The sequence below is a fragment of the Rhea pennata genome, chromosome 9 (genome assembly GCF_028389875.1).
Source record: "Rhea pennata isolate bPtePen1 chromosome 9, bPtePen1.pri, whole genome shotgun sequence".
Taxonomy (NCBI): domain Eukaryota; kingdom Metazoa; phylum Chordata; class Aves; order Rheiformes; family Rheidae; genus Rhea; species Rhea pennata.
The window spans coordinates 22,168,375-22,183,980 of NC_084671.1; the positions used below are offsets into that span (position 1 = coordinate 22,168,375).

General features: G+C 43.5%; 1 protein-coding gene across 2 annotated transcripts in view; it reads left to right on the forward strand.

Annotated features, from left to right (window-relative positions):
- Positions 1-15,606, forward strand: part of SPSB4 (splA/ryanodine receptor domain and SOCS box containing 4) — a 159,940-nt gene that overhangs the window by 81,797 nt on the left and 62,537 nt on the right. For both annotated transcript variants that reach the window (XM_062582792.1, XM_062582793.1), the window contains one exon: positions 11,021-11,875. In XM_062582792.1, coding sequence (XP_062438776.1) covers positions 11,182-11,875 — 694 coding nt within the window. In that variant the 5' untranslated portion in view covers positions 11,021-11,181. The remainder of the gene's footprint in view (positions 1-11,020; positions 11,876-15,606) is intronic.

Below are 15,606 nucleotides of genomic sequence, written 5' to 3' on the forward strand. Positions count from 1 at the left end.
GAATTTTTCCCTTATATTCAGATGGAACTTCCTGTGTTTCAGTTTGTGCCTGTTGCCTCTTGTCCTGTTGCTTATCATCACTGAAGAGTCTGGCCCCATCCTCTTGACTCTCCGTTAATGTATTTGTAGATGTTGATAAGATCCCCTTTCAGTCTTCTCTTCTCCGGGCTGGACAGGCCCAGCTCTCACAGCCTTTTCTCTGTAAGAGAGATGCTCCAGTCCTCCAGTCATTTTTGTAGCTCTGTGCTGGACTCTCCAGTAGCTCCATGTCTCTCTTGTACTGAGGAGCCCAGAACTGGACACAGTACTCCAGATATGGCCTCACCATGGCTGAGTAGAGGAAGCACCCTCTGTTCTGCACCCCAGGATACCATTGGCTTTCTTGGGTACAAGAGTATGTTGCTGGCTCATGATAAACTTGTCCACCAGGATTCCCAGATCCTTCTCTGCCAAGCTGATTTCCAGCAGGTCAGCCCCCAACCCGTACTGGTGCATGAGGTTATACTTTCCTAGGTGCAGGACCCTGCACTTGCCCTTGTTGAACTTCATGAGGTTCCTCTCTGTCCAGTTCTCTAGCCTGTCCAGGTCTCTCTGAATGGCGGCACAGCCTTTTGGTGTATCCACTACTCCTCCAAGTTTTGTATCGTCTTCATACTTGCTGAGGCCTCCGTTATCCTTGACATCCCTTGCTAGATTTAATTCCAAATGGGCTTTAGACTTCCTCATCACATCCCTATGTACTCTGACAGTGCTCCTGTATTTCTCCCAAGTGGCCTATGCCTTTTTCTGTGTTCTGTATACTTCCTTCTTCTGTTTGAGTTTTGCCAGGAGTCCTTTGTTCAGCCATGCAGGTCTCCTACCCCAATTACTTGACTTCTTATTCATAGGGATGCACTGCTCTTGAGCTTGGAGGAAGTGATGCTTGAATATTTACCAGCTCTCTTAGACCTCCCCCCCCACTTCCCTCTAGGCCCCTAATCAGTGGGATTCCTCTAAGCAGGTCTCTAAAGAGGCCAAAATTTAGTCTCCTGAAGTCCAGAGTTGCGATTCTGTGTATTGCCCTCTTCTTCCTCACAGGATCCTGAACTCTACTATCTCATTGTCAGGGCAGTCAAGGCTGCTCCCAGACTTCACATTTCCAACCAATCTTTCTTTCTTAGTACAAGGCCCAGCAGCATACCTCTCCTTATTGGCTTCTCTACTACCCATGGCAAAAAATTAGCATTGATGCTCTGCAGGAGCCTCCTGGACTGTTTATGCCTAGCTGTGTTGTCCTTCCAGCAGATATCAGGGTGGTTGAAGTCCCCCATGAGAACCAGGGCCTGTGATCATGAGGCTACTTCCAGCTGTCCGTAGAAGGCCTCGACTTCCTCTTCCTGCTCAGGTGGCCAGTAGTAGACACCCACAACAGTGTCCCCCTTGTTAGCCTGCCCTTTAATCCTTACCCATAAGCTCTTGACTGGCTCTTCCCGCACTCCTAGGCAGAGCTCAATATGTTCCAGTTGTGCTCTCATATGTAGAGCGACTCTTCCATCTTGCTTTCCTGGCCCTCATGGAAGAGCAGCAGAGGGCAACGTGCAAGAAGGCAGACGCGTGGACAAGCCCTGGCAGTTTTTCCATCTCGTATTTCAGCCTCTGGCAGGCACCAAACCTCTCTTGACAGGAGATCAGGTCAGCAGAGATGTGCCTCCGTCCTCTGCAGCAGGGAGTCACCCACAACGATCACTTGTTGCTTCTTCCAGGTGTTCCAGCACAGGGTCTGCTAGCCCAGTTGCTTCCCTTGAAGCCATGCAGGGCTCCTCCTCAGCATGTAGGGCTGGAGTTTCCAGCCTTCTTCTGCAGTGTTATGAGGTACTGTTTCGCACAGCACAGAGCTCTCTGTTAACTCCACTGCTGTGGGGGGTTTGGGACTCCTGAAGCTGTATGGTCTCCGAGAATACCATGTCTATCTCTTGCTCATCTTCTTTGATGCTGCACAGCCTACTGACTTCCTCCTGCAACTCCTTACCTGACTCCTCAACAGCAGCACACCTTCAGCAGGAGAGCTGTCTGTCAGCCCAGGCCTCATGGAAAGGCTCCCAAGCACTCCCTGCAGCCTGAGACCTACAGAGCTGCATCTGCTATCACAGGGTCTGCCTGGGTCAAAGCCTATGACACTGCTGATGCAGCGACCCCAACAGCTACTGGGGAATGTCAAGGCCATATCTTAGGAAGCAGGCACTACCTGACTGGAAATGAAGGTGCCTTCTTGCACAAACTGCTGCGCGAACTGCTGCATCTGTTCACTGTGCTCTTAGCTGTTAGCTGTTGTGGATGTTCCTTCTTACTGCCATCCCCATCATAATACTGTTCCTAGAAAACCAAATGTAGACTTAGGTGTCCTTGTGACTTGCAGAAAGCTCATCAGACCTAGAAAACATCAACACATGTAATGGTATGACAAAACCTTGAGATAACGGGCCAGATTTTCACTAGAACATGTTACGATGGTTTTTACATTTCTAATAAAGTTCTGCTAAACAATTACATAAAGTTAGAGGAGCTCTTGTTTATCTGATTGTTATTTTCTACCATTTCTGGACATCCACTCTTTCTACACAGGGATCATCTCTTGCCTGTCCTCTGAGATTTGCATCTGGCTAGATGAGGAATGATGCTTTCCAGTGTCTTTTTCCTTTGGGAGACTTCCTAACTTGTGTTTTGAAGATCATCAGTCTTCACTGTATGTTGCAGCAAAAGAAATAGTTGGAATGCATTCAACCAGATCAGTGGTCATAGTTGAATGAGCTTTCTGTTCTGAAACGGAAGTTTTAGAGGTATTGATCTTATACAAAGCTGTAGTGGTATTCTACAAAACATAAAATAAATGGTCTAAAACAGTACTAGGCTGGCAAAGAGTAGTAGTCACCAGAGAGCAACTGAACTCTTGAAACTTAATTGCTCTTTGAGCTTAAAATCTCATTTGTTCTGATGATACCTATCGGTATAATTTATTTATTTAGGTGAAATAAGGCTGAGTAAAAATCTAAAATGGCAGATCATTCTGTAAAATATGAAGTAGAACAGAAAACATAATTTTCAATTTAGTCTTGAGCCTTTTCATATGCTAATTTGTTCCTTTAATGTAACCCTGACACTTGAATATTTGAAATGGCCTCTTCGGCAAGAAAGGTGCTCACCATAATAAGGGGTGGTCGGCGAATGAAAGATGCCTGATTTCTTGCTGAGGAGTGAGGAAGTTGTAAGCGAGGACTTTCGGAAGAGACACGTTTACTTCCCTGTAATTTCAGAAAGACCATGAGATGGAGGGGGGGGGAAAAAAACCCAGAAGATTCTGGAATTTGAATTGGTATTTGTCACACTGTTTAATTTGCAATGAAAAAAATGAGTATTGCTAGTTCTGATATGGAAAAGGGATTTTTTTTTTGTGCTGCACACAGATTTTGATGGGCAAGGACAGAGTAATAGATTTCAGCTTTGTTTTTTTGAGAAGAAAATGAAGTCATTGCCTATGTCATTTTGGATATATATATATATATGTATATATATATTTATATTTATATCAAATGTGCTGTCTCTGAAAAAAATCCGTAACTGGCGGTGGGGTTGAGAAAGTGATGCCCGTATGCTTGATGCATGCATTGAAGGAGACAGAGTGGTCAAGAATAACTTCGAAAAATTCCCAAACAAGTATATTATCTTGAAGACTAAATATCTCCTTGGCATAATGGAGATGAGATAAATTTGCTGAACTGATGTGCTGTGCAGATGCAAAATTGCTAGATAAGAGCCATGAGGGGAAAAAGGGACATAATTTCAGAAAGTATTGGGGATGAGCAAACCCAGGGAAAAGACCCCTTTGATGGAAACTCCTAACTGTATTGAATTTAGATGTACAGCTCATCTGTGCCTCTTAGGGCAGCTCGAAGTAACTATGACAATTCACCTGGCAATCTGGGCTGCTGCCTCAGTAGATGGTTCCAGCTTTCAGATTTTTTTTTTCTCTCCCTTTCCTTATGCCAGAGTGTATGCACACATGAGTACTTGATGTGCCAGATGAAAAGGCCAACCTGAAAATAACCTAGCAAAATAAAATACTGGCTTTTACTTTTCTGAGCCAGCTTCATCACAAGGCCCTTTGAATGCCAGTGCTTGCAAGACAAAAGGGGAAGAATAAATGGGTAGAGTGGTAGAAAACTGTAGCAGCCTGAACATCACTAAACTCATGGTAATTGTGGAATCATGTGCTTATTCCTGCTAAACATCCTGGAAAGAATGTCATTGTTGTCATTCAGTAGTTTTCAAAGCGAATATTGTTGTTGTTTTAAGGTATGTGTATAGTAAAAAATAGTCTTTTTTTATTGTACTGTATATTACTGTATTTGCTTTTCAAATTGCTTTGCTATAGCCTAACTGAGAAAGCATTATGCAAAAACAAAACAAAAAAAATCTGTTTATGGAATGGAAGCGTTGCTTGTCATCTTTCATGTTTCTTCAGAAAATAAATGTTTGCATCTAAAACTTTCAGTACCAGAGGTTCAGTTTCCAGAAACACATGCAGAGATTTGGAAGACTTGAAAACAGGTGGAAACCCCAAACCAGCTACAGTTCTGAAATACAGTAGAGAGAAGTATTTAAAAATACACATAACACTGTTCATAGCTACTCAAGATTCTTTCTGAATTCTTCATCATATTACTAAATTACCTTCTGACTCTGGTGCACATGGTGGGGCGTTTCAGATTATTCTAATTTCAAGCAGCTGAATACACAGTCTGTTTTAATAACAAGCTTGAATTCTTTTGTTTATCTTGAATTTTGAAACAATTACATTTTTGTAACGTTTTAGATCAAGTTAGCCTTTATGGAGGAGTGTCCTTGGGATTTTCATGATTTGCATTCCTTTAGGAATTGTGGAAGTCATGACTTTGTGCTGCACTGTTCATCCCACATGTTAAATGTCGTTTGCTAAGTGTGCGTGCAGCATAAAATCTTATCTGTAGCACAGGGTAGCTTGGAGTCTCCAAGAGTTCTTGGCTGGTTGCATTGTTACTGTATATTCCCAGTTTGACAAAGGAAGCCAACATTGTTCAAAATATGCAATAAATCAACTGTGTTGGATACCAGGATCTACAGTTAAAACCAAGTTGGCCAATCTTTTTAGGGTGCCAAGAATATGCTTAATTCATTGTCACCCTCAAAACAATGTTGTCATAGTTACATCGCTGTTTGCACACCAGGAACATAGGCAATAGACACTGGGCCTTGTGCCTGTATGTTATCTGGGTGGGGTTGAAACTCCTTAAACTTATAAAACCTTCTTCACCAGCTGGCACAGCAGGACCTGTGGTTTTTCTTGCTGTTACTCTAGTAGAGACATTTTTAACTGGGATAGTTTCAGACTACTTAACTGCATACAGTCAGTCGTGTTCAAGCAGCTGGGGCATGAAGGACGTGTATGCCCGTGGCACGGAGCCTGGAGTTCAGAAGCTTCTGTTGCAACTGTAGTATCAGTCTGGAGCCCTCATTCCCTGGCAGCAATGCCAGTGTTTGCAGAAAAAAGAGGAGATGTCAGAGAGGTTGCAGGAAATACAACCCAGCTAGGCTCAATGGCAAAAACACTGGGAATTACAGTGTAATTTTTTTAGGAGATTAGGGCTGTAATTAGTTAATATTATATGTATAAGTTTGGAATGCTTGGAGACAGAGTGGTCACCTTCCCCGCTTCTCCCAATGGATGAGTTCACTAATCAGGACCATTAGCTTGGCCTCATCTATTGTCCTTTCACTTATTTTAAGTAAGTGTCAATTTAGTAGAATTAATCTAAGTCTTTGCATGTTCTCACTGTAGTTTTGAATTGCATTTGTGTGGTGTCATTTCTCAGATGTGTTCTTCAAGTTTTATGCATGTCTAGTTCTGGTAATCTTAAAGGATATGTGACTGTGAATGCTGAAAAGAGTTTGTAGAAGGCATATTTCTTTGATCAGCAGTTACCTTCTACTGGTGCAGATATACTGAGTTTTTTTTTTTTTTTTTTTAATAATAAAAAAGCACCCTATTTAATTACATTGAAGTGGTATCTCAGCAAGCCTTTTTTTTTTTTTTTGTATAATTTCTGTTTTTATTGTGAATAGCTCCCCTAAATATTTTGGCAGTTTGCCTGAGGACGCTGTTAAATGAAGTTGACACACTTTTCCTGTTTGGACTTGGCTTGTTCTTGTACAGTGTTCTAATATAATCATCATATCCTGACAAAATGTGGTGTGAATTTGAAACTATGAGATGGAAATAATTTAGATTATAGAAACTAGCAGTCTTCTCAACCACAGACTTCCATTTGCTAAAGGACTGTACTGACTTGGTCCTTTTTATCTTCCTATGAAAGTACTACTTCTCCCCACCTGTTTCATCCCAGGAATAACTGATTCACCATTTCAATTTGTTGATTCAATTTGCTGTTTCAGTTGTAGTCTCTAAACAGATATAATGAGAAGTCATGTATATTAAGCTGCACTGAAATATTTTCTGATTTCCTAAATGCTGTGGTGGTTTGAATTACTGAAGAAGCAAAACCCTGGAAAAACATTTTAAAGCAAAATTATACAGTGAAAATGCATAGTTCCTTTAATCCTCAGACATACACCTATGTATGATGTTCCTGATACTTGCTGCTGACTTCAACTGTGAGAAGATACAGGGAATGAAGTGTTTCACTAAGTAGCGTAAGATTACAAAAAGTCACAGGGGTTGATTCATGCTGCCTATGCTTTGAGTTCCTGTGAGTTCCGGAGATGGTGAGAAGGTTTTATAACTAAATATTTCTGTAAATGGAACAAGTAGAGCTAAATTAGAAAAGAATAATCTTTTCTCCTTTTAGCTTCTTCTGCAACTTTTCCTAATCCTGTACAATCTAGCCTTACCAGTGCTGCAGACAGGAAGCCAATTTAGAATACCTTTATCAGATAAATTGATAGAAACCCCCTTTCCCATCATGAGGAATGTGCTCAGCTTTCCTGACCAGTCCTGGTGTGTGCTGGTTGTGTAGGGGGAGCTACCTGATGCCCTGGACAGTGGTGGGGCATGTGTGAGTTTTTTCTTGTCCTCTGCACTAGAGGTGTGACGTCGCCCTAGGCAGCAGGGAGGTGATGTGTGTTGATGGAGGCAGCTACCCAACATCCTCCCAGCGAGCTGTGCTCCTCTGGCAGTGACTCCCGATGGGGCAGCAGGACAAGGCATTGCCTCTGCTGCCACTGCTTGTGGCTCCTCTTCAGAGGTCACCTCTGCCCTCTGCTTGGTGAGGATGCAGAGGTTTGGAAAGGATGCAGAAAAGAAAAAGGAGTAATGATTTTTGGCTTTGAGACAGGTTAGTCCTCCAAGCAACCAAAGGGTCTGTTGTGAGCTAGCAGGAGGATGGTCTGCACGAGTCACTCCCTGAGGAGTTCCCGTTCAGGCTGCAGGTGTTGTGTGCAGAAGGCACGTCTGCACCCTTCAGTACCTCCTCGTGCAGAGAACTGTCACGTGAGCTGTGCTAAGCGACCACAGATCAGAGCTGTTAGAGCACAGCTAGTAAGGGGCTACACAGGTACTGCTGTAGTATAAATGGTTAAATATTGAAGACTTTTTTAGTTCACTTGTTCAAGTCCACTGGTATTTGAAATAAATATGACTATATTTGGCTTTTTAGTAAAACCTAAAGAACAACTATCTAGACATGCAGGACTAAAAGGCAGAAGAGATCAGCATGTTACAGTTGATAGAAGAAATTATTTGGTGAAAGGGACCTTTTGAGTTGTACCACTAATTAGAAACTTTTATAATTTTTTGATGCATCAGTCATTATAAGATTTTTGCGTTATTGTTCAGTCCTCTGTTTATGTTTTTGGTAAAATACTGCAGTATATCATTAAATTATCATTAATAATCATTAAAATATTTGGGAATGTTCATACATAGACATGAGATTAGATGGGCTTTATCCCACCAACAGTTTAAGATACAGTTTTAAACCAAAGTACAAAGTACTTCCCAAAGTACCAAGTGCATCCCACAGTGAAGACCCAGCCATGCTTGTACCAAGGTGCTTACAATGGTGCATTTTACTCTTCTGAATTACTGATCTATTTATTAGCAAACTGGTTGTTACAGTTTGGGGAGCATTAGAAAGAATGTTTGTGTACAGTTTGCCAAGTCCGTCTCTCCTGGTAGCTTGCCAGGTAAGCCTCTGTGCCGAGTTCAGCTGCTTACACGCTCAGGAAGGGATACATGAGGCTGCACTGAGGAGCTCCCCAGCCGTCTCCCCACTGCACACTGAAATCAATCTGGCAATGGCCTTGTGCTTCAAAGAGAAAGTTTTCAGAGGCACGTAAAACTGAGTTTCATATAGAACTCGCCGGGCTCCCTTTGAACATGTGGCGTTTTCCTGGTTTACATTCTCTCCAGTTCGTATGACCAAGTGCCTTTGTGAAAGGAGCTGCCCAATCACTGCTCCGGGGGTGTCCTAGGCAAGAACGTTTATCTGATGATACTCGCTTCCTGTTGCTCCCTCCATGTATTCTAGTGTCAGTGTGTCATCTCCCCAAGCTTATTAGGATGGCTTAAAGTAGATACGCTTCTGTAGGCCAAATCTGCCATCATACTTACGGAACAGCATTAGCACTTCAGTTGCAGGTGCTTCTGCAATAGTGGAAAGGGCAAGCATCAGGTAAAATACAACTACTGTGAAAACTTCCAGGTTCTTGTTACGTGGTTTGGAAGGAAAGAGGGGAGGCTCTTTCAGGCTAATCTCACAGAGGGCGATTTTCAAGTTGTGGTGCTCCTTCGGAGAGAAGGAATTCCTGTGAGTCATTCTGAATCCTTCTGCAAGCATGATATGAAGGTTTTGAGGCTCGTGTTTACATTTCACTTTAAAGATTAAAAGTAGGTGCAGAAATGTAGTTATTTTACATGCACATAAACATGCCTGGGAGGGCACTACTTTTCTATTAGAAAAATAGCATCTTTATATGATAACTTAACTGTCACACAGAATTTTCTTTTTTCTTTTTTTGTAGTGAAAGCTTTGATATAACACAAACACTGTTTCATTTACTCTTCAATTTTTCCTATACTCCATTTCAAAGTGCAAGACTTGTGATTTTTCTGACAGACACTTTTCATACTTTGCTACATTCATATGTCTTTCAAATTAATGAATGATTATGGACGTAACGCCAGGTTCATGGTTTCTGTCTCCTAGTCTATATTCTATTGTAGTTGCTTGGGGAGAAATGAGGCTGTATTTTAATGTGCTTTTCTCTGCTCTGCAGCTTAATTCCTGAGAAAATTAAATACACACTTGCAGAAGTTCTAAATGCTGTACAAGTTAAGCGTAAAGACTGTTGTTTGCCTGCTGTCTCTGTATGGGAAGGTGTTAATACATGTTGGTCAACACTGAAGAGTGTACCTCAGATTTTCAGTAAAGGATTACTTAATACATGCAGAAAATGCTTTATATGGTATTGACCATTGTAAATAATACAAAGAATTCATTTACTTCTAAAACATGGCTTTTTCCTTTTCATAGACTTCTGTTTCCTCCTTCTGTTGGCAATACCTGTTTCTGACTTACATTCTTTCAGAAATCATCTTTGCAGTGTGGCAGTATATCCAGGGGAGAAGGTCATTATAAAGAAGATGCCGGACTGGTGACTCACCAAGTGAAGTCTTGCAAGACATTTTTTGCAAGGCGTTTATGCTCCTGCCAGTTGTTTGGTGCTTTATAAAAAACAACTGTCACATAGTCTCCTCAAGCTTTTGAGAGTCTAGTGGTTTTTGCTTCTTTTTTAAAATGCTTCATAACGCTGTCAGCAACTAATCAGAGTGGGGTCTCCTCAGCTAGGGGAGCATTCCAGGACTTGGCTCTGCTTCTGCTAGAAGACAGATATATGTCTGCTGATGCAGATACTTTGTTTGATCCCCTGCCAATTACCTACTTGAGTTTATAGGACTTTGTTTTCATTTTTATTCCTATGGCTCTGCTAGAGGTTTGCTGCTTACCTTTGCATTCTACCTGAGCTCTAAACAGTGAGTGAATATAACTTTTCCAGGATGCAAAGGATCTTTCATATACAGCTTTTCAAGTGGCTTCTGAGCTCTTCCAGCTAAATTGCCATGTTCATCTCTAGAAACTCAGGAATAATGCACTTCAGAATCATATATTTGCCTTAATGTGTCTTGCTATTGTTTTGTCTCAGTTGTTCTCATCAGCTTAATACTGCAGTGCAGAGAATGAGATTAGCCTGCTGTCTAGCAGTCTGAAGCATGTGCTCTGATAGAAGTTCCCTATTAGAAAGGTCTGCCAAAGAACTGAAATTGTCGTTCTTCCTTTGTCCTTCAATGCCTCTCATTCCCTCTCCTTTTTTTTCTTCTTTTTTAAACTCATTCATAAAAACTAAAGCATAACGAATTTTTGTTTTTTTTTTCCTTTAAGGACAGGGTATGCTGAAAATAAGCAATTACATTTTGCAGACATTTGTTTTTGGCTGCATTTGTTCTAATAACATTAAAATGCGGAAGCTGACACTCCGGGTTGCAAGGGTCCGGGAAAGAGGACAGCTTAGAAATAAAAGGATGTTCTGAAGTAGTGCATATTTTTAAGAAGATGAAACTTGAAGAGTAAGCAAAAGTGGAGTTACAGCTGAACAATAAGTTTATCCCTGTTCCTAGCAAATAGCATATGCCTTTTTTTCAAGACCGTTTTGGACCTGGCTAGACAAAACGGGTGGAAGGGCAGAAGGTGGAGAATGTCTGTATCCTATTATGAATAGGAGGAAATTACTGTCTGTAGGCTGAATGCTGGTGGGCTCAGAGTATCCTGCTGGCAGTCTGATTAGTGTTGTAGGATACTGAACAAAAAGATGTGAATTGTCAGTTTTGGGTGTTTAAAATAACTACTAAGAATCACAGTAAATCCTTAAAAATATGCTGTGGGTTTTCTATTGGCTTTCTTCAATTAACTGGAAACTTTCTGCTTTCTTTCAGGAGCATTTTTTCTCTGAAAACTTTGCTGCTAAAAAGCTCCAAACAGGAGAAGTAAATCCAGTCAGCTTGTCAAGTCACTGGCTGAGCGTGAAAGTGCTTTCATGAGGTAACGTTGGGCCAAAGTCAACTTTTCTTTCTCCTTGTAAATCTGCAGCCAAGCAATGGGCCAGAAAATCTCAGGGAGCATAAAGTCTGTGGATGTGAGGGAGCCCCCTTATAGACCTGTAAAACGAGAGCTGAGAGGCCCGGATTTTTGCAAGCCTGCACGACTGGACATGTTGCTGGATATGCCCCCTGCCAAGCTGGAGGTCCAGTATAAACATGCATGGAACAATGAAGATCGATCTTTAAATATATTTGTAAAGGAAGATGATAAACTAACTTTTCATAGACACCCAGTTGCCCAAAGCACAGATTGCATCCGGGGCAAAGTTGGCTACACAAGAGGCCTACACGTCTGGCAAATTCATTGGCCCACAAGGCAACGAGGAACTCATGCTGTGGTGGGCGTCTCGACAGCCGAAGCTCCATTACATTCTGTGGGATACACGTCGTTGGTTGGTAGCAATAGTGAATCGTGGGGCTGGGATCTGGGGCGCAACAAACTTTATCACAATTGTAAAAACCAACCTGGGGTCACGTATCCTGTCTTTTTGGAACCAGATGAGTCTTTTGTACTCCCAGACTCCCTACTGGTGGTTTTGGATATGGATGAAGGGACGCTTAGCTTCATGGTGGACGGACAGTATCTTGGAGTGGCCTTTAGGGGACTAAAAGGGAAAAAACTTTACCCCATAGTCAGTGCGGTTTGGGGGCACTGTGAAATTACAATGAGATACATCAATGGACTTGACCGTAAGTGTTACCATTTTTTTTTTCTTTATGCTATCTTTTAATTTTTCTAACGTTGGATTTTCTTTTTATTCCTGTTGTGAAGTGTGCTGCACGGGGTCAGTCCACTGTGAGCAACTTGTATCCCCATTGTCACTGCCCACAGCTAAACTCTGTGCATTGTGTCTCTTCATGGTGGTATGGATTGTATCAAAATACTTTCTGTTCTGAAAATTTTCTATTCTGGCAAGCAGAGTGGCAAGAAATCTGTTTCCAAAGAAAGTGAACAGACTGAGGAAAAAAAAAATCTCGAAACTTCCTGGATATATTTAACAGCAAAACTCTTGTTTACTTGAGGATATGTTTTAAATCTGTGGTTTTCAACTTTCTTTGATTTGTGGATGTTATAAAAATTTCCCATAGTAGTGAAACTCTAGCATGGCATATGTAAGCATACTTGAATTCAGGCCAGTAGGCTTCCTTTCCACAGTTGCCTTTCCAGGACCCTTAGAAGCAGCTGTGGATCCCTAAGAATCTGGGATCGTAGGTTCCCAGATTTTCTATTCCTCAGACCAGCTTGGACCCAGTAGACCTACTTTTCGCTATATCACAGAGCCAAGAATAGCTAAACCCTGCGTGAATTCAGGCATCTTTGCAAATGTTTTTCCAGAGCTGAGTGCTACATGGTTTAGCAGAGAGATGATTCAGTAGCTCTGAACAGTCCCACTGAGTCAACTACTTGCAACTAGAACTTCAGATGACATCATGTGCAGGCATGAGCTCTGCATCTGTCTCCCAGTTCACACAGTTCCAGAAAAGTAAATAGATTTCAATAGAGAACTTGACCTAAACTGGACTTCTATAGACAAGCTGGGAGCAAGGTACAGGGATAGACCAAGACCTCTGCAAGAGTCAGCTACTGTCTAGAAGGGGACAGATTTAATGGGCCTGTCTGGGCCTAATTTTTCCTCTTGCAAAGACCCTGGAGTGCTTCCAGTTGTAATTCCCTGAGCATCTTTATCCAAGCGCTCTCATTATTCCAACTGAGAGTTAATTGTCCTGATGGCTGGCACAATTAGGCTACCCAGATACGAGGGAGCTGAGAGACTGAGAAAGATGCAGCTGCTTCATGGGGCCTCCTTTGTCTCCCATGGTGAATTAGGGTGTAGAAGGAGAACAAGCTGATAGGAGGAACCTTGCTCTTGCTTAATGTTGTATCAGCTGAGCTACTGAATGAACCACGCGTGTAAGTATTTTAACCAAAATAGATGGCTGAACAATTTTTTTCTTGGTTTTAGGACTTTATGAATGGAACTCAGTGTTATAAACAGAAGAAAAAAATCTAATAGCAAGTGAACAATACCTCTGCCTTTTAATTAGTAGTTTTTAAAAAAACCCTTTAGGTTTGCTGTTCTTTTCAATTATAATGGGATGGCCTATTTTTTTTCCATCAAAATTAATTCTCTGCTCATTAACCATGCCTCTGACATACTAGCCAATGTAAAACCGTATTTAAGAATTTGACCTTGTTTAAGATTGCCTTTTGATAAACGTCTGTAGTAGGCACTGGGGGAAACTTTATCCACAGCATCCCTGCAAGGTTGTTGCAGCCCAGCGTTGAACGGCAGCCTCTTGAGGAGCCGAGGATCTCAGCTGTTCCAGACACTTACTCAGGCATCGCGGAGAGCTGCATGTTAACAGCCTGTTATGGCCGCCTTTCCGCAGGCGGCTTGGGAACCGCTCCGGAAACGGGCCGGCTCCGCGTGGAAGCGGTTTCGGTGGCGCCGGGAGCCTCCCCGGCGCAGCCCAGCCCGGCTCGGCCGGCCGCCGCCGCGGGAGCAGTCGGGCTGCGTTCCTGGGGCGCTCCTCGCCGGGCCGCTCGCGGAGCCCTGGAGCGCTTAAAACAAAGCGTGTGAGTGAGTTTGACAGAAGATATTCGGTAGACGGGGATGCGTGGAGAAGGGGAGCTGGGAGCTGCGGTGCGCGAGATGGCAAGGAGGGCAAGGCTCCTTTCCGCTCCCCTGCGGAGGGAGGAGCGGGCGGTTTTGGTGAAAGACAGCCCAGCTTCCTACACCGCCCCGAGGACGGCGGGGGGGTCTTTTCCGAGCGTGGATCCGTAGCCGGGAGTAAAGTGACAAACTGAACGTCTGTACGGGCCTACGCTGCTCTGGGCATGTGAAGAGGAAGTTGAAAGGAGTTTGCTGCAAGGCAGTTTGGCAGCCTGGGATCACATCGTTTGTTATCTCGTGTTCGCCGAGCCCTTACTGTCCTGCAGCAAAAGCAGCATTTAGAAAGCAAAGCAGCTGGTCTGTCTGGGGCTCTAGAGCAAACACCTCCTCCTCTCCGCTGTCTCCGGGCGGAGCGGTGTGCGGCGCTGCCGCATCGGCCGCGGGGCTCTCCGCGTTCGCCCTCGCCGCAGCGCCTCGTCTCACGAGCTTTTCTAATAGTTTGTTCTTGTGAAAAAATCAGAAGAGACCTTGAGGCAGTGATATGTACCTGCTGCGCTCACAAATCTAAAGACATTTAAATGCACTTAAATACATAGGGTTGTTCAGTGATTATTTATTTCTTTATTTATTTTAAACCTTATGAATTCTCATTTTTTCCCTGGAAGTATCTCGTACTGCTGATTGCAGCTTTTGGTAGACACGGCAGTAAACTTAGCTGTTCTTGAAACTGTGCTGTCAAACAGTGAGTTGTAGCTTTGCTATTTAATGGGTGGTTTTGGCTGCTCCGAATGCACATTGCAGCTTGTGCTGCCTGTTTACGCGCTGTCTTACAGAGTAAATGGAGGCCTTGGCTGCGGGGGTTTCCAGCACTTTCAATACTTGCTGTTTAAATGAAGACCTCTGAATATTTAAAGGCCCGTGTATTCCAGTTGCCTAGCAAAGAGTGAAAGTGCGTGCGAGAGCAGGAAAGTGAGGAGGTCGCATGAGGGGCAGCTGCAATGAACCGGCACTTCTCACCTCGAGGTGTAGATGCGGTGCGGGCTTGGAAGTGCCTCTGTTATCATTTAGCTGGAAGTGTCAGGAAAGGAGAAGGTTGTAGGTCTCTTCCAAGACCCTTGGTACCCTCTTTCCTCTGGATGTTACTAGAATAATGGGGTCAAAATGCAGTTCTTCCAGCTGCAACTGATGCCTGCTGAAAATGATGGAAAAAACCCTTTTCCTCTCCTGCAGCAGTGGGAAGTTGTGCTCTGTTCTCCATTCTGGGGAGCATCAGCTTTCGTCAGTGCTTTGCGCCGCTGGTAGAGGGAATACGCAAGGAGACGGGGGGCCTGGGTAGACTAAGCATCTTTTGAGGGATGCTGGAACAGGCAGGTGGTTGGCCGCTCCGTGTGGGTTTGGGGGACGCCCACTGCTGCAGCTGCGCCGCTGCCCGCCGTGGCGCCCAGATGAGACGGCGCAGTCGGAGAGCTGCGGCCGGCCGCGTCCCGCCGCAACGGCAGCGGCCCCCCGGCCCGGCCCGGCCCGGCAGCAGAGGCTCCTGGTACCGTCCTGGCTGCATGAGGCTGGGTACCAAATGCTGGTTTCTACGTACCGCATCATTCTGGAGATGGAAACAAGTGTATTCTGATGGGCGACTGGTAAAAAGAAAATGATACCTGATATGTGTCTCAGAACAGATGATCAGAGGATTAAAAATACTTAACCTTGCTCTGAAATTGTCTGCATTTATTTATTTATTTTAGAAGCATAGCTATGAAAAGCTCTGGATTAGAATAATGTAACTGGTTATCACAGGGTCTCTAGAGA